At 43.4% G+C, this 23,192-nt stretch overlaps 1 protein-coding gene across 1 annotated transcript in view; it reads left to right on the plus strand.

Moving 5' to 3' along the window:
• The window catches only part of LOC122790011 (son of sevenless homolog 1-like), a gene marked incomplete at its 5' end in the record, with an annotated part of 1,046,520 nt that overhangs the window by 198,101 nt on the left and 825,227 nt on the right, over window positions 1-23,192 (plus strand). Inside the window, 1 exon segment of the mRNA XM_044057549.1 lies at window positions 5,212-5,334. Within this exon segment, the coding sequence (XP_043913484.1) occupies window positions 5,212-5,334 (123 nt within the window).

A 23,192-nucleotide genomic window follows, 5' to 3' on the forward strand; every position in this document is an offset into this window, starting at 1 on the left:
CCTTTAATTTTTCCTAATATTTTGCCAGTCTTCCTGCCAATATTTGCATAAAACATTTTTGATCATTTAATATGGGTATGGGTTTATATGATGTTGCATATAAGGGATTCTTTCCTTCTTTGCATATTACCGATATAATAGCTTCTCTTCAAAAGTCTGGAGGGCTGTTCCCTTCTGTCATACTATTAAATAACCCTAACCACATAGTAATCACTATCTTCATTCTGTAGGAATTTCATCCCTCCCGAGTTACTTCCCCTTTGCCCCATATCACCATGTGCTTTTTTCCAGCTGTTCCCTCGTTATCTTTCTCATCAATGATTCATTATTCAGCTGCTCTATCAGCCAAAAGTCTGGTAATCTCCAACCTTAACTCCCTGTCTGACCACTTTCTACCCCTCTCCATTCATCCATGTACAAGTCTTGATAATACCATCTCAAAACTTTTAAAATCTCTTCAATTCATTCTCCTCATGATCCTGCCCTTCCTTTCTTATGTAAATTCCTCCCTACCTCCTATTGTCACAGCTGCACTGCTAATGTTCTGGTTGCTTTTGGCTTCACACTGGTAAACAGCTTTTCCCCTGCATTGGTTTGGCCACCTAGGTCTCTAATGGACACAGGCAGTCTGTAATTGATTCATCTCCAAGGCCCTAGCTTGTAAATGGTTCATCTCCCAAGCCTCTGTTTACATTTATCAAGGGTATCAGAACTTGTCAGAGATTTGGGATGCGTGGCTAGGCTTAAAAAGGCCCTTGTGGTTGTTAGCCTAGTAAGACACCTATGAACCTAATCCTTCTCTTTCATTTTTTTTCATTCTTCCACTCCTGTAGCTTTTGTTTGATCGATCTTTGCATTTCTCTCAGTCTTTTGAATTTGATTATTTCTCTTCATCCTTATTTGTTTCACCATGTGTGCCTTTCTCTAGCCCTCATTTTCTGCCTTACTTTTTCCTGTACTTGACTTCTGATGTTACTTTTTACTTTATCCCACCGCTCCCCTTTTTTACTGTCTACCAATCCTACTTCTTTCAGAATTAACATTTTCACCCATTCTTGCTCTTTCCTCTGCAGGAGATATGCCAGTACCCTCCAATGCCTGTCCAGAGTTAACATTTTCAGTAATATAATTCTTTCATTCAGTAGGGCAAGATCAGATAATGTTAATGGCACTGTAGTCACTCTCTCCACCATATGTACTTGCTCTTTTGAAATGTACCCCAATTTAATCTTGCCCAACTATTATACCTATGCAAAAAAGATATACAATTCTCCTGTTCAATTATGTGCCCTCTCTACCCATATATCCAATAGCCCTGTAGCTGTCAAATACTGCCTTTAATGTCTGTGCTATATATCTGCTTTCCTCCTCCAAGGTCCCTTATTCACTTCCTCCATACTGATTGGTAATTTATATAAGAGATGAGAATTTAACATTGCCCATTTGGGTCAGTAGCTCCCTCAATCCATTAGTCCTGATTCCTGGTGGAAGATAGAGTGCGACAAAATTATATCAATCCCTGCTATCCTAACTTTTATTCCTGTAACTATTTCTTTCTAGTGGCCATCCTTTCTTCTTCAGGAGAATCACTTCCCTCTTTCTTGGCTCCTTGTAAAACTAGCTATCACCTCATAGCCTTGAACTCTGTATCTTTCTCTGCTGTTCAAATGTTAACTTGCTTGCACTGAAGCTAAATGCACTGTCAAGCTGTTCACGTAACCTAACAACCTCTCCCTCCTATTCCTATCCTGGAGCCCATTTGCCTTCAGTATCACTATCTCAAAGGTCTCTTGCATCCTCCGCCCCATGGCATGTCAATTTTCCAGCTTTCTTACCAACCCGGTTTGATTTCACACCTCTTACCATACTACCATCTATCCTTAGGCCTTCTAACTTCATTCTGTTTATTTCATAGACTGAATGTGTCTCCTCCATCCTTATCCCACACTTAACTATATACATATATACAATAAACATCTGAAACTTTAACTACTGTCCACACTGACATCATATGACTCACTTTCCTCTCTTTTATCTCTGCCATTACTATGACAGCTCCACAGTTTACAATAGGGATCCCTGCAGCCCCTGCCAAAATGACCTTATTATCTGAAGCCAAAAGTTTCCATCCTCTCTCTCTTGTTTGGATTTCATAAATTCATACCTCATCCTGTCCTTTCCCCTAACCATTTCTGCTTGCTTGTCCCCACTTTTTCTCAGTTTCTCTTGCTTTGAATTATTAACCTGGCCTATCAAGATCCTTCCACTGTCTAATCACACCGCTACAGTCAGGAGGCCTGGCCTTCCCACTTAAGCAAAAAGTGAAAAGGAAAAGGCTGTCTGCTACATCCCACTTGGTCTCAACAACAGGCTCCATCCCTGCATTAAATGTTTCCTATTATGGGGCTTTCCCAAGAAACTAAGTCACAAATCCATGAGCTTATTTACTGTCGAGTATTGAAAATCATTACAGACTTATCCCCTCTGTATCATCCACCCCAAAGCCCTCCTTATATTCATCTTTCCCACCAACAATACATCTCACTGAAAAAAAGGGAAAAATCTCAAATAACCTTAATTTAAATCATGCCCGTCGTCTTTCCCTCTATAAAGAAAATTAGCAAAGTACTGCATGAATACACTCAAAAATATCCCATCATGTGTATTCATAGTCTTATTTTGTTAACTTCAACATGTTGAAACAATCCCACGTAAATGCATTGCCCCTTGATTCACCCCCTCATTCGTGCTATTACTATCTCCACCTCCCTGTGTCTGTCAGCCATAACTAACACTGCACTACATTCGCCACACCCATACCCCTACTTAGTAGTGCAGACTTTCATACTTTGCTAACTATGTATTTCTTGGTTACACACCTAAAACCTCTTAATCCAGTTCAAACAATGTAAACATATCCACATTTCACTGCCACTGCATCAATACTCTCTTGAGTAATCTTTTTTCATCTAGATTCACCATCTTCTTTAACTGTAACTTCAAAATGTTGAAACAATCCTGCATGTATGCATTGTCCCATGAATCATCACCCTCAAAAATTATAAAGATTTTGTATCAGTCAGCCATAACTACCCTTGGGCCATATTCCCTCGCCCACGTGGCTACAGGACAGTGCAGAAGTCTGTAATTTGCTAATCTCTTGTTTACATCCCCAGATCCTCTTAATCAAATTCAAATGCTGTCATCTGAACACAGGCACAGTCATATATTGGTCACCATGCTGTACAATGGGCCCTTTCAAATTTTTGTCTCCTCTTCCAAAATTCCTGCCCATTTTGCCATTAAGTTGCTCATCCCTTTAACAGTCTCTACCTTCAAATTCTTCAGGGAGGCATGTCACTTTGATAGTTTTGCATCCTGCTCTATCATCCAGATTTATGGTCGTCACTAAATACTCTAATCTAGTGTCCACAACATCCATCTGTGCCTTCAACTCTTGGTTTCTGCTCGTTGGAACGCTCGGCTACGTCACCCAATTTCTTCTCCAGATTAGACAGACATTCCTATCAGGTCTGCTTGACTTTTTATTCCTTTCCAAATGATTTTCAGGGTAATTACTTCTATTGGAGCATCATGGTCCAATGTCATTGTGCCAGGATCTTCTGCAAATGACTTAACTGCTTTATGTCTCTTGCTCATCAAAACTGATGTTTACTTCTTAAAAGGCTTCTTTTGATCACTTTGACACACTTGGCTTACTGTTTACATGCAAACTACTTTTTTCGAAACTGATTTCTGTGGGCCAACGGTTACAAAATGCATTACCATACCGGATGTCCGGGATCAAGCTTTTCATTTTGTGTTGAACAGGGTCAAGTTGTCCAAGGTCTACATAAAGTGTCTTCTGTGGTGAATAACACCACCAAACTGGTCAGAGGACACATTCTTTATTCAGCCATCCCCAATTGCCACTGGGACCATGAACTTGTCCATTTCGAGGTGAGGGATATTATTTCAACAGAACAAGTCAGGGCATGACTGAGATGTACATCAACTTACTGGAGATGAAAGCAGTCCTCCTAGAGTTGCAAACATTTCATGACCAGCATCCTCAGGGAAAGATTGGCATATATCCTGACAAGATGGCATTGGCATGGTACATAAATGAGGAAAAATAGTATCTTATCCTCTATGCAGGGAACCCTTGAGGATATGGGAATGGGCCTTACAGTTGCATTGCTTTCTTGTGGCAGTACATATACCGCTGACATCCACAGTGATTGCGGAGAAGCTGCGCAGACAAATACTGCTTCCTCATGAATGGTCTGTCAACAAGAAATAGGCTCAGAATAATTTTCAGAAGTGTTGCACACCCTGTCTTGATCTCTCTGTTTCACACTCTAACACCAAAGGTAGAGAGATATTTTACCCCAAAATCTTCCATTTAGAAGGGCAGACACCAAAATATACATTTGCCCAAAATTGTCTCCCAGGTCTTGTCCTATCCAGAGTCATTCAGAAAGCCAAGGTATGCCAAGCGAAATTCCCCTTGTTGTGTCCTCGTATAAAGAGAAGACCTTTTCCCCTACTGCACTATCCCAAGCTGCTACTTTACCCATTCAGGTTGCATCTCCTGGGCATTCATTTTTTAATCTGACCACATGGTTATTCCACTTGTAGTAATGGCCAGGGATCCATCTTTTCCCAGTGAGGTGGTTAATTTAGTATCTGCCTCTAAAAAGCCTTCTACTTATAAGATACTTAGGGGCAAATGGAAAAAAGTGGGCTTCAGATAGAGGCGTGGAGCCTACGTCAGTTTGTCTCGAGTACTTATGTTTCTGGCCCATATCTTTTAGATAAAGTGCTAGTTTTTCTATGATCACAGTTCACGTAGTGTTTATTTCATCTTTTCATTCTGGATTTCCTTCAGCCTTATTGGTGTCACACTAGATGTGTAAAGCCTGTTAGAGAGGTGTGTTCCACTCCAGGCCTCCCTTACCTGGACCTGTTCCCACATGGGATTTAAATGCTGTTTTTTTTTTTTTGCATCTAAGTATGTACCTTTAACTGCAGAAAAAAATTATGCTTGGAAGTTATCTGAAAGTGTAATTTGATAGAGGACTATAATTTTTCAATTATTACTGTTAAAGCTAGCACAAGTGGTAGACATTTGAGGTGTGAATAAACTTTGTGTTGTTTTTAAAATAGTTGCACTGTATAATTTTACTACTTTTTTTTTTTTTTTGCCAGATTTGAAATTCTGGAACCTGAGCCAACAGAGGCTGATCGAATAGCTATGGAGAATGGTGATCAACCTGTTAGTGCAGAGCTAAAACGTTTTAGGAAAGAATATGTTCAACCTGTGCAATTACGGTATGTGGGCAATTATAACAGTTTGAAATTGACAGTTGTTTTCACTCATACTTTTTTTCAATGTAAATTGAATTCCTTTACGTGTGTGTACAGACCCATTTACATTGAGTTGCATTTTTCTCTTGTAAAAGTCATATTCGTATTGAGATAAAAAAGGGTCAAAAATTTATTTTTGCTGCTGGGTTTCAGCTAGGAACCATTGACAAGCATTGATTACCTTTTCCTTGGGGTTGCCTGTGACTAAAGATGTGCTCTAGGGAGAGGCACAGGTCTGCCTACTGAAATACCTCTTGAAGAAACAAGGGAACACGTCTGGAGTCCGCCTGTTGCACATTCCCTCCTCCTGTCTTGCTGAGTGAGTGGCAGGGACAAGGACATAAAAAGTATAAATGGTTGAACCATTTAACCACCCCTAAAGACTAAATGATTGCCCCTCTCAGTTGACCCTCTCATTTGTGATAGTAAATATATGGGCAGGATGGCTGGGAAGGTCCAGTGATCAAAAAGTGTAGAGGGTAAAGAGTGAAAAATTGAATGTCAGCATCTATAGCTCCTAAAAATTTTAATATGCTGCTGCCACTTTGTTTATCATATTGATCACTGCTGCAGTAGTTTTAGCTATAGGGGTTATATTCTACTAAGGATACAACACCCATCCAGCTTGTAGAGCTTCAGGGCACTTTCCATGTGCTCAAACTTTCAAGCAGCTCAAGCTGAACTGACTAAAAGACAAGTCTGAGCATGAAGCCCTTCAGAGCATCACTGCCAGCGAAGAGTGCATTCCTCTGATTTCTTTCCAGGATAGATGGTCAGCTTGTGCTTTCCTTTGCTAGGCAGATAAGTTCCCCTTGGGGGGACAAAATCCATTTTTCTTAACTTTGTTGATATTTTATTAGTTTAGGAAAAATGCCAACTAGTAAGGCACACAAATACAACAGAACTCCCAGCATGACCGGGGAAACAAAACGGCTTCCTTCAAAGGATGAGCCAAGAAAATCAATCAAAAACTTTAAGCTCTTTCATTTTGAAAAACTTTATCAGAATCTTTGTTATTACTTTCCTGTACATGAAAGTTTTTTTTTAATGGTAGAAGTGTTGTATTTTAACAGACTGTCTTGAGACTGCAACATACTTTTAAATGGAACACACTTTTTTTGTCAGTTTAGAAGCAGTATAAAGTATTGGAAATAATTTATCTGTGGACAAATTGTGAAAGTATGAGGAATGTTTTATCTGCAATTTCTTCATGTGAGGAAGAATCTGCTATAAATAAAGTAAGCTTCTTCTTTTGCAGGGGTCACTACTCATAGGTTGATACTAGGCTATCAGCCCTAGGGCCTATACAAGCCTAGCCATAACAATTCCCTGGCTATTTCTTCCCACACTATTTACTTCCCTGGACCCCTGTCTAGCAGGGCGACTCACGTGATCCCCTTGTGAATTTCATTTCTCCCATCCAATCGTCAAGGTTCCTTTTGAAGAGGGCCAAAGAGGCACTCTGCTTGACATGTATGGGCAATCTTATTCCAGAGTCTGGGGAGTCTCTGGGTCAGGAACCTATCCCTCCAGCATGTTTTGTTTATTGTGATGACAAGGTTTAGATCCCTGGAGCGTGTGGCTCTGAGGGATTGGGATTTCTTTAAGTGTAGCATGTCCAACAGCTCTGGGTTTGACATGGCCTTGTATGTTAAGCAGAGATCGCCTCTGAGTACACTATATGCGACAGAGTATAGCTGGAGTTTTTTAAGGCGGTCAGCGTAGGGCATCTGCTTTAGGCCTGTGATTCTTTTAGTGAGGTATTTCTGCGGCCTTTAAAGTTGTTGCAGATGTGTTGAGAGGTACATACCAAATGGGGCGTCTAATGAGGGATGAGTACAGTGGGACAATGACCTCCTTTTTTCTGGATGAAAAGCCCTTAGTGATGAGGTGTGCCACACAGAAGTATTTCCTGACTGTTGTGGCGATGTGGTTATCGAAAGTGAGACCACTGTCCACCTGTATCCCTAAGTCTCTTATCACACCTTCGGTGTTTAGTGTACTGCCACCTATATGGTAATTCATGGGTACATGTTTTTTCCCAAAGGGGATAACTATACATTTCTTGGCATTGAGCTTGAGCCCATGGCTCTGGCACCAAGCGTCTGTTTCTGTAAGGCCTTTTTGTAGAGTATCCACATCATTTGGGGATTCTATAATGGCTCCCAGTTTGCAGTCATCTGCAAACTTTGTTAGCCAGAGTCCCTTAGTGTTGGCCTGTACTTCAGAGAAGTAGTTGCCAAACAAGAGTGGTCCCAGGACTGAACCCTGAGGTACTCCACTTGGCACTTGTCTGAAGATGGATTTGGAGTCGGCTATGTTTACAGTGTGGGTTCTATCAGTAAGCCAGTTAGCAACCCATTGGGTGACATAGGGATCATTTCCCAGCTTAGTAAGTTTATCTATGATTCCAGAGTGGGGGATGGTGTCAAAGGCCTTGGCAAGGTCTAGATAGGCTGTGTGAACCACCTTACCCTTGTCCATGGCTCAGGAGACTGATTCGAAGAAGTCAATCAGGTTCTGGAAACAGGATCGGCCCTTCACGAACCCAAACTGTGTGGGGTCCAGTGTTTGAAGGTTGCCAATGTCTTTGTTTATAAGTTCCATGATAATACACTCCATGGCCTTGCAGATAAGGCTCGTCAGACTGATGGGACGGTAGTTTCCGGGATCCAAGGTGGATCCCCCCTTGTGGAGTGGGATAACTGTAGCTCTGCGACACTCAGTGGGCACGAAACCTGAGGTGAGGCTATGATTAAACATGACACTTAGGTGATTTGCCAGTTCATATTGTAGTTTATATAGTACACAGCCTGGGATGTCATCTGGTCCCATGGATGCTGTATTCTTAGCTTTGGAGAGTGCGTTTTTTACCTGTGTGGCTGTTATTGCCTGGAATTTGGCAATCTTCTGGTATTGAGATGGGCCATGTAGGGGGTGAGAGGAGGGTGAAGTTGGCACTGAATCGATCTGCCAGGATATTGGCAATATCCTTGGGATCAGTATATTTAATGCCATTCTGTTTTAGCTCAGAGCAGATCTGAGCATTGCCATTTAAATTATTGACATAGTTTTAGAATGCCTTGTGGTTGTCTTTGGAATCTTTGGCAATTTTATTTTTGTAACTAATTTTGGAGGTTTTTATGAGGGATCTCAGTTTCTTACTGAGGCTGGTAAGGGAGTTTTTTGCATCCTGGGATTTTCCTCTTTTCTGCAACAGTTTCTTCCTTTTGTTGCAAAGTTTGTTTATGGCTGGGGCCCACCAGATCGGCTTCCTTTTTTTTGGATGAGAGCATCTTGGTTCTATTTGGGATGGCACGATTCATGCATGAGTGGATGTGCTCATACAGTGCCTTAGTGTAGGATTCAGCAGTTGAACTTTCAGTTACCGTCTGCATGGGTGCTGTGAAGTTTGTCTCTTCTGACTTGAGTAGCATGAAATTGGCTTTGGAGAAGTTTTTTTATGGAGGTTTCCTTACTGGGGAAGGTGGAGGTGAGATGTGGATGTTAAGGATGATTAGCTTATGGTCAGACCTGACTAACGAGGGAGTGACCATAGGTGTGGAGCATCGATTTCCCATGTTAGTAATGACCAGGTCTAGGATATTGGAGCCCCTGGTGGGACTATGGGTTAGTTGATCCAGGACGTTGGAATTTATGAATTCCAAGAACCGTTTGGCAAAGGTGTTGGTACAAGAGTAGTTTTCCCAGTTAATGGCAGGGTAGTTAAAAAATCACCCAGTATTAGGGTGTTTGGTTCTATCTCAATATTTTCCAGTATGTTTAGAAAGGTGTAGTGAGAATCTTGGGGCATGGTGGGGGATCTGTAGCAAGCTACAATTTGGATTGCAGTCTTACCTAGTGTTAGTTGCACCTGGAGAATTTCAAATGCATTGTTTTGGGCTACAAGCCTGGTGGTGTGAATATCCTTGGTGAATATTGACACTCCTCCACCTTTAGTATTTCGGTCCTGGTTTGGTGGCCGAAACGTGTGATAAGAGTTGTAGCCTGGTATTGCAGGGGTGCTCTCTGGAGCCTTGAACCAGGTCTCAGTTACTGCACAGATATAGATGTTCTCCATTTTTAGGAGTGCCACGAGAGAGTGCATTTTGAGGTTTAGACTTCTAGCATTGAGTAGCGTTACCTTCAGATTTTGCATGCTTGTACCTGTTACGGTGGTTGTTTTGTCCTTTGAACTTTGCCTAAAAAGGCACCATAGGGGTGGCAAGAGCCTTAGCCAGTAACCTGAATCCCAGGGGCGACAGGTACAGACCATCTCTGGCAAAGCATAGTGGTCTGTCGATCATGTCGTCCCAGGCAGACAGATACTAGATCCCCTTTGAATGACACCAGAAGCTTAGCCAATTGTTGAAGTCAATCATTTTGTCCTTATATTGTGGTATCATTCTGGGCAAAGGCAGGATGCTACTCGGGGCTAGGGTCATACCTGCCTGGGCCACATGATCCGAGAGCTCTTCCATGTCTCTTTTCATGTAGTCCAGGGAGGTACGTCTCAAGTCATTCACTCCAACATGGACAATGACAGAGTCATATTTGTACTTGTGGAGTCACTTGAGTGCATGCGTTATGTGGCAGATCCTGGCAACCAACAGGCAGCTGACTGTAATTTTCTCCTTGTTCATCCTGGTGAGTGGGACAGCAGTGTGCCGGACTAGAGAGTCACCTATGACTAAAGTGTTAGGTACGTTGTCTTGCTTTAGGGGCTTTTGCTGGGTGGCACACTGGTGTTGTTATTGGTGTTTGTTTGCGTTTCAGCTTCAGAGGTCCTTGTTGCTTGGGCAGGTTACAGTTAAGGGCCTCTGCATATGTGGATTTAGTGTTGCTATATTTGGGTGTTGGTGGTGTGGGTTTAGAAGGGCTATGTTTTGCTTGAGGTGTAGTGTGGGTGTTAACCTTCTCCTCTTGACTGTCTAACACAGTTTTGGGTGGAGAGAGCTTTACTTCCATTTTGGCTATGTAAGTGCATCTCTCATAGGTTGTAGTGTTGGGTGGTAGGAGGGGAGAGGGTTGTCTGTGTACATGAGGCAATTGCTGCATTGCCCCAGTATGTCCAGATTCACCAGGTGGACAGGAGAAATCACTGGAAGCTGACCCTTGGACATGCCTGGTTTGGTGCCCTTTTTTTTTTTTTTGTAAAGTACAGGAACTGTTTTCCCTTACCTTAGCAAGGTACTTTGCAGTTATAGGCTGTTTAGTGCCTACGATTAATTTCTCCTTATTAACAAGGAGAGTTGAGTGCTTGTATCAGTTTAAGGCTTCCTAGTGCTTTCCAGCAGGTATTAGAGCAAGTGCTAGTGACAGGGATGCTTAAAGGTAAGATGAAAAAAAAAATGCACGCTGCAGTGTGCACTAGAGAAGTTAGATGTGAAAGTAGGTAACTTAAGTTTTACCTGTTTAAAAAATTAACGTTTAGTGGAGAGTTACTATTTTTAAAACAGCAAGATGGATTGAAAGGGGTGGTCACTTTGTATTCTGGTACTATGGAATACAGTAGGATGGCCAATAAATTTAAATAGTTGAAGGGGAGGGATTTCAAAAATGATGATTTTGTGATTACTCACACAAGCCAGTGAAAGCAGAGAGGAAATGAGATATATGGTCAGATTAACATAAGAGGCAGGCACCTAGAAAGAGAGTGGTATTTAACAAGACAGCTGTAAATGGGTGGGGGTGGGAAAAAAAAGCTAACTCAGAGAGAGCTGTGGTCTCTTTTGAAGTCTGACTCAGAAGAGAGAGAGCTGTGGTCTCTTTTGAAGTTTTAATATGCAGGTAACGCAGAATGCAAGTAAAACACAAGGTAAAGAAAACAAACTACAGTATTCAAAATATAAAAAGGCAATAAAGTAATACAAAATAAAAGCAAACTAACCTTTCCTTCACAGCAAAGTGTAGCAGAGTCTGGATGAGCCTTTCTGGAAAGGCATTGTTTACACAGCTGTAAATGGGTGGGAGGGTGGGAAAAAAAGCTAACTCAGAAGACAGAGAGCTGTGGTCTCTTTTGAAGTCTGACTCAGAAGAGAGAGCTGTGGTCTCTTTTGAAGTTTTAATATGCAGATAAAGCAGAATGCAAGTAAAACACAAGGTAAAGAAAACAAACCACAGTATTCAAAATATAAAAAGGCAATAAAGTAATACAAAATACAACAAATAAAAGCAAACTAACCTTTCCTTCACAGCAAAGTGTAGCAGAGTCTGGATGAGCCTTTCTGGTAAGGCATTGTTTGCAGTGTGTGTGTGTGTGTGTGTGTGTGTGTGTGTGTGTGTGTGTGTGTGTGTGTGTATGAATGAATGACTCTGTTGATGCTTCTTCCAAGGCTATGGATACTGGTACTGTTTTAAAGAAATTTGCATGGCTGCACTCTCAGAACCTCCCAGATGATGTTCTTAAGGTTTTTGTCTCTTGATCACACGGTCAGTCCTCTGCCTTACCATTTGGACTGTCCACTACAAGAGTGTTTACAAAGTGTCAGTCTCCAGTTTTTGCAGACTACAGGGTGTTCATATTTTTCCATATTTAGACAACTTGCTTGTCTTTGCAGAGACTTTTACAAAGAGTTCATAGGTGTATACTAAACTAACAACCACTAGGACCTTCATAAGCATAGACATGCATCCCAGATGTGTTCCACAAGTTGTATGTTTTTAGGAGTTGATATAGTGGTGATTGTTGGTTACTGACATGATTTACTAACTGCCTCTGTCCATCAGAGATGTGGGTGCCATACCAGGGGTGGATTTTCGATTTCCCATCCTGTGGTCCAAGTCGCACTTATAGGGTTGGCGAGCCTGGTCCTGAGAGAGAGAGTTTTCTGAGATACATATCTGTTCCTCCAACATGTTCTATTTATGTTACAAGAAAATTTTAGGTCTTCAGATGTAATAGCTCTGATGCTGTTTGCTCTGCAGATGTGCAAAGGTTCATCAGCGAGGAGTCCAGGGATGCTGTGTAGCATCTTAGGAGGAGGTGAATTCAGATGAGGAATCCCTTGATTATTTATCTCAGATTCCCTCCTCTTTAGATTATGGTTCTGAGGAGGAGGAGTCTACATGTCCTGACACTCCTTTTAAGGAAATTTCTTTTGGGGACAAAATCTCCAGAATGATGAAGTTTTCTAAACGGGATTGTGCCCAGGTTTCTTAGGTACAGAAGAGGTATTATGAGCTCCTGCAAATGGACTGTCCTAGACTTTCTGCTGTTCCTCCTGTTTTAGCTCTGTTGTTGGATGCCTTTTCTACTGCATCTAAGGCTCCTGATTCCCAGCCCCCTACCCTCAGGAAACCTGATAAGATTTATAGGGTGCCCGTGGACTGTAAATTTCTATATAGGTATCCTTCTGCTGACCCTTCTGTGGTATCTATGGCATTTGACAAACCATCTCAGTTGCTGCCTTCTACTAAGTTACTTCTTTCTGATGGAAAACAGAACTGTGGAAAGGCTAGGTAAGAATGTTTATACCTCTGCTACCTTAGTTTTTAGGGCTGTCAGTTATCAAACCTATAGGTCCAGATACATTTGGACTCTTCTTACCCAGGCCTGTCAGGTAATTTATGATCTCTCAGACTCTGAAGGGAAGACTTCTGCTCTTTCCCTGTTAGGGACTTCATCCCAGGTGGCTCACCATTCCATTAAATGCAGTTATGATGCAGCATATGCTTCATCTAGGGCTGCTGCCTTTGCTTCTGTAATGAGATGTTCCTGACTTTGGCTTCTACCTTTGATTGATGATATTAAGGCTAAATTGATGGATGATCCTCTGGACAACAAACACTTGTTTGGTGTGAAGCTGCTGCTGATTTGTTTGTCTTTTCAGGATAAGGACAAGGGCTTGCAGGAAACATGTTTTTGTTTCTCCTGTGCTGAAATTTCAGAGAAGTTACCCCAATAAATAACATCCTTTGTTCATAGGTAATCTCGCTGTCCTCGCCCAAGAATTAAGAAGGGGGTGGCAAGCAGGCTCCTGCTGCTAATGCCATCTAGACTTCTCTGCCACAGAAGTCTTCTTTTCCTGACAAACCAGGTGCTGTCTGACTAGCCTGTTCTTCTCGGCCACATTCCTTTTTCTCTTCATCTTTCCCTTTCTCTTCCTGTTTGGTTAAAGATTACTCAGGATTCCTGAGTTTTGTGCATTGTCCGCCTAGGGTGTGTCATGGTCTGGAAATATTTTCCCTTTTTTATGGGTATTCCTCTGCCCCCTCAGGACCATTTGTCTTTCTTTCCAGTGGTGCTTTGGGATCTCTTGACTCTGGGAACTAATCAGGAAGTTCCAGTTTCCCAAAGGGGGTAGGAGTTTTACTCCAGAATGTTTTTGGTGCCAAGTAAAGAGTGCACTTGGAGACCTATTCTGGATCTTTCTCATCTAAACACTTTTCTGAAGGTCCTCTCTTTTCGAATGTTCTCCCTTCAGACTTTGTTCCCTCTTCTGCTTCCTCAGGCTTATCTGTGTCTCTGAACTTTAAGGATGCTTACCTTTCATATCCAGATGCAGCCCCTTTTTAGGAAGTTTTTACATTTTTCTGTTTCTTCCTGGCATTTTCAGTTCTCTACTTTACCCTTTGACCTTCCTACCCATTCATTGAATGCCTCACTCCTGTGATTGCTTTTTGTAGGCTAGGGGGGATCCGGGTCTTTCCCTAATTGGATGACCTCCTTTTTTAGTCATCCTTTGTTGCAAAACCTTCATTTTGCCATCTCCCTTCTGCAGAGCCTGGGGTTCACTATAAATTTCAAAAAGTCCTTTCTGACTTTTTCTCAGGATCGTTTCTTTCTGGGGTGCAGGATCCAGACTGTTTCGATGCTGGCATCCCTGCTTCCTCTCAAGGCCCTGTCATTTCCTTTTTTCATTCCCTTCTTCTGGCTTCAGTAACAGCCAGGGAATTTCTAAGAGCTCTGGAGTTCGTGGCTTCCACCATTCCTATTCTTCCTTTTACCAAACTCCACATGAGAAAGCTTCAGTGGTTTCTAAAGTCAATTTGGCTTCAGCATTCTCATCCCCTCGAATTTTTAGTTCTTCCATGTTGAGTAGGAACTTTGGTGGATTCAGCAGGTGATTCTTAATCCAGGGCTCCCTTTTCATCCACCTCTTCCCACTCAGGAGCTGTTCTCAGATGTTTCAGATGTGGGATGGGGAGCTGCTTTTGGTTCCGTATGGTGGAGGTAGTCTGATTTTTCTCATCAACAGAAAGACCACATCAGTATCAAGGAGATGAGAGCTCTTCTGCCACCTCTTCAGGCCTTTCATCCTCTCTCCTCCCCAGGACGTCCCAAGGTGTTTCAGACAATACCACAATGATGTGATATGTCAACAAACGAGGGGGGGGGGTCTTATCTTCTTTGCTGGTTGGCACTCTTATTGTGGTAACTAGCTATCCAATATCAACTGACACATTAGGCAGTTTACATTCCCTCGGGTCAAAACACTGTGGTAGAGACTCCGAGCAGGTCTGTAACTCAGTTACATGAATGGATGCTTCACACAAATTCATTTCTGGACATTGTCCACCAGTGGTGTACTCCTCAAATGGATGTTTTTGCCTCCCCTCTTAAGACACCTTCATCTATTTTGTGCTAGAGTCCCAGGTCCTTTGGTTTGGAAGATGGACACCCTTTCTTTTTCCTCAAAAGGAGATGTTTCTTTATGCCCTTTCCCCTCATTCTGAAAGTCCTATTCAAAATGCAACATGATGCTCCCAAAATCTTGCTGGTGATTCCCTTTTGGCCAAGACAGCATTGGTTCCCTCTGCTTCTGCATTTAGCCAAGAGCAATCATCACAAGTTACATCATATGGTTGACCTACTCACACAAGACAAGAAATCTGTCATGCATCCCCACTTGTCCAGTCTTCAACTGACACTGTAGATGATAGGACTTTCATTCCATACAGACACCTTTTTTCTGTTTAGGGTCCTGTAGGAGGCCAGGAAACCCACTACTAGGAAATCCTACTTATCCAAATGGAGAAGATATTCTGTTTGGTATCTTTCTCATAACCGGGATCCACTTTCTGTGGATGTTCCTTTAGTTCTCTCTTGTCTGTGTGAACTGCTGAATGCTGGGTTGGCCTATTCTTCTGTTGAGGCCCACTTATCAGCTGTCTTGGACGTTATCACCTCATTTAGCTTCTAGATTTGAAGCTAAACAATTCCTTAAAGATGTCCTTCATATTGGGCATCCCAGTAAGCCTGTTCATCCTCCCTAGGATCTTAATTTTGTTTTAGAAAAATTGACCCAGGCTCCTTTTGTGCCTGATGCTTCAGCTTCCTTGCACCATTACTCTTTGAAGACCATACTTTTGTTAGCTCTTACTTCTGCCAGACAGGTGTCTGAACTTCAAGTCCTTATGGCTTGTCCTTCTTTTTTTGGTGTTTCATAAGGACAAGTTGTCCTTGCATACTAATCCTCCTTTTATGCCCAAGGTGTTGAATGAGTTGCCCCTTAATCAGTCTATTCCTTTACCTGCTTTTTTCCCTTCTCTGCAGTCTGCCAGTGATGAGAAGGGGGTCTATATCATAAGTCCGAACATTGAATTGTCCAAACACCGAAACCTCGAACTGGGAAGTTCGAAATCTCAAAATAGCGAAGCTGCGGAACACCAAGTTTTTTCCTGCCATTTCCGTGGCTTTGCTATTTCCTCCACTGTGGTGCAATCTCGGAGTTGGTATATTTAAGTGTGGGGGGCCCAGCCCTCCACATTAGAAAGAGTTTGAAGTGTTATTTTTTTTATTTGTTTTGTGCCAGAACAGCGAGTTTTTTTTTCCCTGGGAAAAAATTTGCTGTTCTGAGCATTCGAACTTGTTGCATTTTGAAGTTCTGAGTTTGATATTTACATAGAACGTATGACAGTTCGAATATGTGATATAGACCCATGAGAAGGTGCTGCACATGTTGGATGTGTGCAGACAACTCAGATTTTATTTGGATAAGACTAAAATGTTTTGTAAATCTAATCAGCCCTTTGTTTCCTTTTATCCAAGGTCCTTAGGGTTGGCTGTGTCCAAATAAATTATTTCTTATTGGATTTTTAAAGCCATTTCTTTTTATTTCTTTCATGGTAACAGCCTTCCTTGTGTTAAGGCTCATTCTACTAGAGCTGTGGCTGCTTCTGGTGTCTTTTTTAAGGCTTTCGATACTAACAGTATTCTTGAGGCAGCAACCTGGACTTCTTTTCATACATTTACCATGCAGTACAAGTTGGATGTAATTTCCAGAGCTAGAGCTGATTTTTCTCTAGGGCCACACTTCATGGGTTCCTAGAGAGTTCTGCTGGTCCTTCCTTCTCCCTTTCTTCTTCCTAAACCTAGGCACTCTCCCTATTGTAATGAATACTGCAACATTGAAATGGAAGGACATATTACAGTTGAGCAAGATCTTACCATAACTGTAGATGTCATTCTCTTCACTGTTGCAGTATTCACTCCCCCCACCCTTCCATCCCCTGGTCCTTTTCTGTTCTGGATGTACAGATTACCTCTCCACTACTGGGATTGTGCTCCTACTGGGGTTATCAGTTTTGAGGATGGCACTTCTGGACGTCTCCTTTATTCCCTATGCTTATGCAAAGAGAATATATATGATGTACGGTGTACCTTAGAGCAACCTAAAGGCTTTGGTATACTGGCCGGACGTCAGGCTGCCCTTGGCAGGGGATCCCTATAGTAATGAATACTCCAACAGTGAAGAGAAGGACATCTACTGTTATGGTAAGATCTTACATGATTGTACTTTCCTAGGGTGACAGCTTAGATGCCTCAGTTCAAAGAGAGTTTCTTCCACAGATAAAGAAGTAGAGCTATATATCTAGATCTATTTCTAAAGTTTTCCACTCTGGCTTTGGTTACTGAGAGGTAATAACTCAGGATTTTGGGTCTCATGGAATCTGTGATTCGCATGATACTCCTGACCTGACTCCATGTGAGAAATATCTGAAGTCCCTTTGGTCCTAGTACCAACATCCTTTGTCTTTTCAAATCTCAGTGTTGTGATTTTTCAAAAGAGAAATCACTTGGTGGGTACAGCAAATTTCCCTAAACCTTAACCCTATGTCTCTCCTTCTTTCAAGCAGTTAGTCACTACATATGCAGCTTCACAGCACAGTCTGACTCTCCAGGCATCCTATATTCTGTCAAAGTAAAATTGTGAGGCAGACAACAGGACAATGGCAGACCTTACCAAATGGAAACTAGATTAAGGGGGTGCCTTTTTTCCCCTTTTCCCTTCATTCCAGAAGTCCTTCAAAAAATCAGAAAAGACTTAACAGGAATGTTACTGGTGACTCATTTTTGACCAAGACAACACTGGATGTTCTTCGTGTTTCACTGTTGCAGTCATCACCTGTGGGTTATCCTTGCTGTGGTAGCACTCAGCCGGCCCGAATACCAGAGTCTATGTTTTTTTTGCGTCAGCTGCCGTTGCCTAGTCTATCAGGTCGTCAGTGCTATAAAGCAAGGCAGCCGACATCATTACATAGTCTTTCTTGCCATGGAGCCCGTAGCAAAAGCAGTTCACACGAGTGCTGGTCAGTCGCTACCAGAAGTTGAATTTCATCTGAAAACGTTTAAAGCTAAGTACCCCGTTGGGAATCCTTTTTTCTTGCACTAACCGATGTCCGAAAAAGTTAACAATTGTCTCGCCTGTAGAAAGCAGATCCCATGTTGAGACTTCCATTCTTACTGCCTCACTTGTTTAGGCCCAGATCATGATGTCCACTTTGCCGCTTCTATGCCCTGTTTAATGCAAGAGCCATTCACTGTAGAGCTCTTTTTGTAGACAGTTATTTTCATGTTCCGTCTTCGCATTCCGATATGGCATCCGTCAGCCAACAATCTGTGGATGTTCCAAAAAAAACATAGAGATAAAGATAGAGACAGACCACACAAGGCTAAGCCTTCCGACAATGCTACTGGTAAGCAGGTAGTCAGTTCTCCGGAATTCAGTGAGGTGCTTTCGCAGCCCCTGATGCCCAATTCTATATCTATGCAGGCCTCTTCCAAGACCTTTTCGGAGTCTGGTATACCACAGAAATTTTCTTAGTCTTCCGAGCCTTATCTCTGCCTCTGTTGGGTCTGGAGCTGCTACGCAGGGACTGGCTTCTGAGGAGGCCTTTTGCACTACCGATTCTAGACAAAAAACAACATCTTTGCAACTGACTACTGTTTCTCTCAGACTGACGGATTCTCTCAGGCCTAGAAGCCAGGCCACTCCTAGGAAATCTGCTTCTAGCCACCATCTTGCTACTGCTCCACCACCCCAAGCACAAATGCTTAAAATGGCGGAGGATCTCATCCCCCTTATCTGGGGTAGTCAGGCCACTTCTAAAAGGAAAATGCACCCTTCTCCAGAAATTGACAGAACAGGATTCTGAGGTATCTGATTATTCGGTTTTTGAAGAGGAACAGCATCCCTGAACTGCTTATGAGGATTCAGATGCAGGGAATTCATCCCTTCTACATCCCCTTCAGAGGACCTTTCCTTTGGGGAAACCCTTCACTCCCTCAGGGAACATTTCCAATGGGAATCTCAGGACTTCCCACAGTCTAAGAAAAGACTTGAGTTTCTGGACATGCCCCAGCACAGACCCCTGGCCATCCCCCCTATTTTAGAAGTGGTGGATGATGATGTTTTCCATGAATCCAGCTTAGCCCCTGACACCCTCCCTCCTGCTCCCAGTAAACCTGACCGGTACTACAGAGTACTGGATTCTCACAAATACCTGTGCAGAAATCCTGCTGCAGACCCAGAGGTCATTACACTGGGACCTAAAGGAGCTAATACTAGTTCTGCCAAGAATCCTCTTCCTTCTGACAAGGACTCCAGAGCTCTGGACAGATGGGATAAAAAAGTATACACTTCTGCAACCTTAGCTATCAGCGCACTCAATTGTCAGTTCCGTATGTTAAAATATCAACAACACACTTTGGTACAATTGAAACAGAAGATTGCTGCCTTTCCTGACTGTGCCAATTCAAAAGAGTTAGCAGATTTACTGCACTCAACTTGTCAAGTGGCCAAACACTCATTACAATGTGGATATGACGCCCTAGAAGCCTCTAGCAGGGCAACAGTGACAAAATCTGTTATTAGGAGACATGCATGGCTGAAGTAACAACCTCTCCCTGATCATGTCAAGTCTAAACTTATTGATGCACCTCAAGATAAAGGGCGCTTGTTTGGAGAAAAAGCAGAAGAGGTGCTTAAAAAGATGGAAGACAAAGCAAAATCTATGCAAACAGTAAAATATTTCTTTCAAGTTCAACCTCCCAGATTCAGCAGGAACTTTCCCTCTAAGCCCCGAGCTTTCTTTGCACCTAGCAAACAGGGCCAAGGTAAGCCCTGCAAGGACAGACCCTCCAGGCCCCTATCCCAGGGCCAGCAGAGAAGCAAACAATGAACCACTTTTGTCTCCAAGGCATGGAGTTCTAAGCCAACCTTTTATGGCAAACACTCACAATGACTCCTTCTCCCCCCTCTGTCATCCCTTCAGTCACCAAAAACTAGGAGGAAGGCTCTCCCTCTGCAAAGACCATTGGCTTTCTGTAACAAAGGACCAATGGGTCTTAAAGATTATTTCTCAGGAGTACAAATTCTCTTTCAACGAACTCCCAATTCCAAGAGGGTACCCAGACTTGCCTCCAAATCAGTGGGCAGATGCATTGAAACAGGTCCATACTGTCGTATCACAGGGGGCAGTAGAACCTGTCCCCTCAGATCAAATAGGCAAAGGCTTTTATTCCAGACTATTTCTTGTTCCCAGAAAAGAGGGCACTTGGCACCCCATCCTGGATCTATCCATTCTGAACACCTCTCTGGTGGTCCCCAGATTCAAAATGCTAACTTTGCAGCAGCTGCTGCCTATGCTAGCAAAAAATGCCTGTCTAGTGACCCTAGACCTAAAAGATGTCTACTTCCACATCCCCACCAGGGAATTGTGTAGAAAATTCCTGCTCTTCAGAGCAGGCTTACAACACTTTCAGTTCTCTGCGCTGCCCTTTGGATTATCTACTTCTCCCAGAGTATTCACCAAATGCTTGGCCCCAGCCATAGCGTTCTGCAGACAGAGAAGTATACACCCTTACCTGGAAACCTGCCTCATTCAGGCCGAATGCAAAGAAAAGCTGCTCCAGGATCTTCTCTTTGTCAAATCTCTCCTAACTTTCCTAGGGTTCACCATCAACAAGAAGAAATCAAAACAAAACCCCACCAGGAAGATCATTTTCTTGGGAGCTGTGCTAGACGCAGCATCCCAAATGGCCTTCCTGTCCCCAGAAAAGCAGAGCTTCCTGCCTCTCTACTTTACCCAGCTGGCTTCCAGAAGTCACCACTGCGAGGAAGTTCCTGCAAGCCCTGGAATACATGGCATCTTGCATTCTTCTGATTCCTCTGGCCAGGCTTCACATGAGAAAACTTCAGTGGTACTTAAAGGACCTTTGGTGCCAGCACTCAGTGCCTAGAGACCTCTCACCCTCTGATCCCATGTATAAGGGCTGAGTTTCTCTGGTGGGCAGAGGCCTGTGCCAGGAACAAGGGTCTTCCCTTCATCCTCCGCCCTTCTGGCCAGACCATCACCACAGACATTGCTTGGGATGCTCAACTAGCAGGCAGGTGCACCCAAGGTCTTTGGGATTTCCAGCAACTTCACTTGCACATCAGTCAGAAAGAAATGATGGCAGTACAAAAGGCTCTGACATCCTACAACCCCCATCTCAGGCCAGGGGTTCTCCTTATAAAAACAGACAACACCACAGTATTGTGGTATATCAACAAACAGGGGGTGACCCAATCTTATCCCCAGTGAAGGTTAGCCATGAGCCTCTGGCTTACAGCCACCTCCATGGGTCTACACCTAATTGCCCAATACCTACCAGGGGTCAACAACACCCTGGCAGGCCACCTAAGCAGTACTGGACCCCCACAAATGGCAGCTCCACAGGGAAATCTTTCTGCAAATCACTCAGGAGTGGGGGACTCTGGAAATGGATCTCTTTGCCTCGCACCTTGCACCTCAACCACCAACTGCAAAAGTTCTGTACCAGGGAGTATCCCCTCCTAGCATGGAAGGTGATGGCTTGACCTTCCCCTAGAACTCCCTCTTTGTGTATGTGTTCCCTCCTCTGCCCCTTATTCCCAAGGTACTGATCAAAATAAGGGAGGAGAGACCAAAGGCCATCCTCATTGCTCCAGATTGGCCCAGACAGCATTGGTACTCCTTACTGCGCAGCCTGACCTTACAGCCCCCCCAAGCAGCTTCCCCTGATCTCAGACCTCCTGACCCAGGTGAGGGAGAAGATACTGCACTCGGTCTTACAGACTCTCAACCTTTCAACATGGCCTATACTTTAAAGGCAAGCAAGGAGTCCATGTTAAGCAAACAGGTCCTAGACATCATTACAGAAGCCAGAAGGCCCAGCACCAGAAAATCATATGCAGGGAAATGGAAAAGATTCTGCTCCTGGAACCAGTCCAAAGGGGCCAGTACCTCCCATCCTTCCATCCCTCTTATCTTGGATTACCTAGCCGAGTTGCTCTATGGTGGCCTCTCTTTCTTCTCTATTAAAATCCATGCCTCAGCCATTTCTGCCCATTACGATTTAGACCCACCCGTCTTCTCCTATCCTTTGATTAAGCAATTCCTCAGAGGGGCTTCTAATATCAGACCTCCCAGAAGGCCTCCCACGCCACCCTGGGACCTAAATTATGTTCTACAAAAACTAACCTTACCTCCTTTCGAACCTTCTGCCTCTACAGAATTGAAATACCTCTTCTAGAAGACTGCCTTCCTACTAGCTATCACCTCAGCCAGAAGGGTATCAGAACTTCAGGCTCTTGGCTGTTGAGTCCATCATTTTCCACGTAGACAGGGTCTCCTTGAGGACTAACCCCTCCTTTATGCCCAAGGTGGTATCTGATGTGACCCTCAACCAGGCCATTCACCTACCCACCTTCTTTCCCAACCCTCAAAACAAGGGGGAAAGAATTCTACACTCACTAGATGTGCATAGACAACTCTGCTACTGTCTGGACCGTACTAAACCATTCAGAAAAACAGACCAACTACTTGTCAGCTTTGCCCCTGAGGCAGAGAGGAAGCCGATTTCCAAACAAACCATTTCCAAATGGATATCGCACTGTATCCATTTCTGCTACAGACTACATGGGAACCCCCCCTCAAGTCTATCCGTACCCATTCCACTAGGGCAGCCTCCACTTCCATAGCCTTCCTCAGAGGAGTCCCCACCAGGGGCATCTTGGAAGCTGCCACCTGGACCTCTCTCCATACCTTTACAAAGCATTACCACCTACCTCTTTTTTAAGTCCAGGGCAGGGTTTTTGTCTGCAGTTTTGCAGGGCCTGCTGACCCATGCCTAGGACTCTAACCTATCCTTCTTACCCCTCTCCTCAGCTTTGGGATTCCTCCCACAGGTGATGACTGCAACAGTGAAACACGAAGAACACAGTGCAGTTGTGTACACTTGCAATGCAAGTGCAGTCCTGGTTTCCCTCCCTCCATCCCCCATATAACATCTTTCCCCAAGGGGACATAAGCTTCCCATGGTAGCTTTTTAGCCACCAGACCACTTTTCCTTATTTTCTTGTGCTTCTGATGGATTAGGCAAGAAAAACTGATGTAATGATGTTGGCTGCCTTGATTTATAGCACTGATAGCTTGATGTCAGGCTAAAGGTGACGGCAGCTGACAAAAAAAAACATTGACTGTGGTATTTGGGCCGGCCAAGGGCTACCACAGCAGGGATAACCCACAGGTGATGACTGCAAGAGTGAATACACTCGAACGTCTACATTTATGGT

This window comes from Protopterus annectens, chromosome 1.part2, assembly GCF_019279795.1.
Source record: "Protopterus annectens isolate FY-2018-M chromosome 1.part2, PAN1.0, whole genome shotgun sequence".
In the NCBI taxonomy this organism is placed as follows: Eukaryota; Metazoa; Chordata; order Ceratodontiformes; family Protopteridae; genus Protopterus; species Protopterus annectens.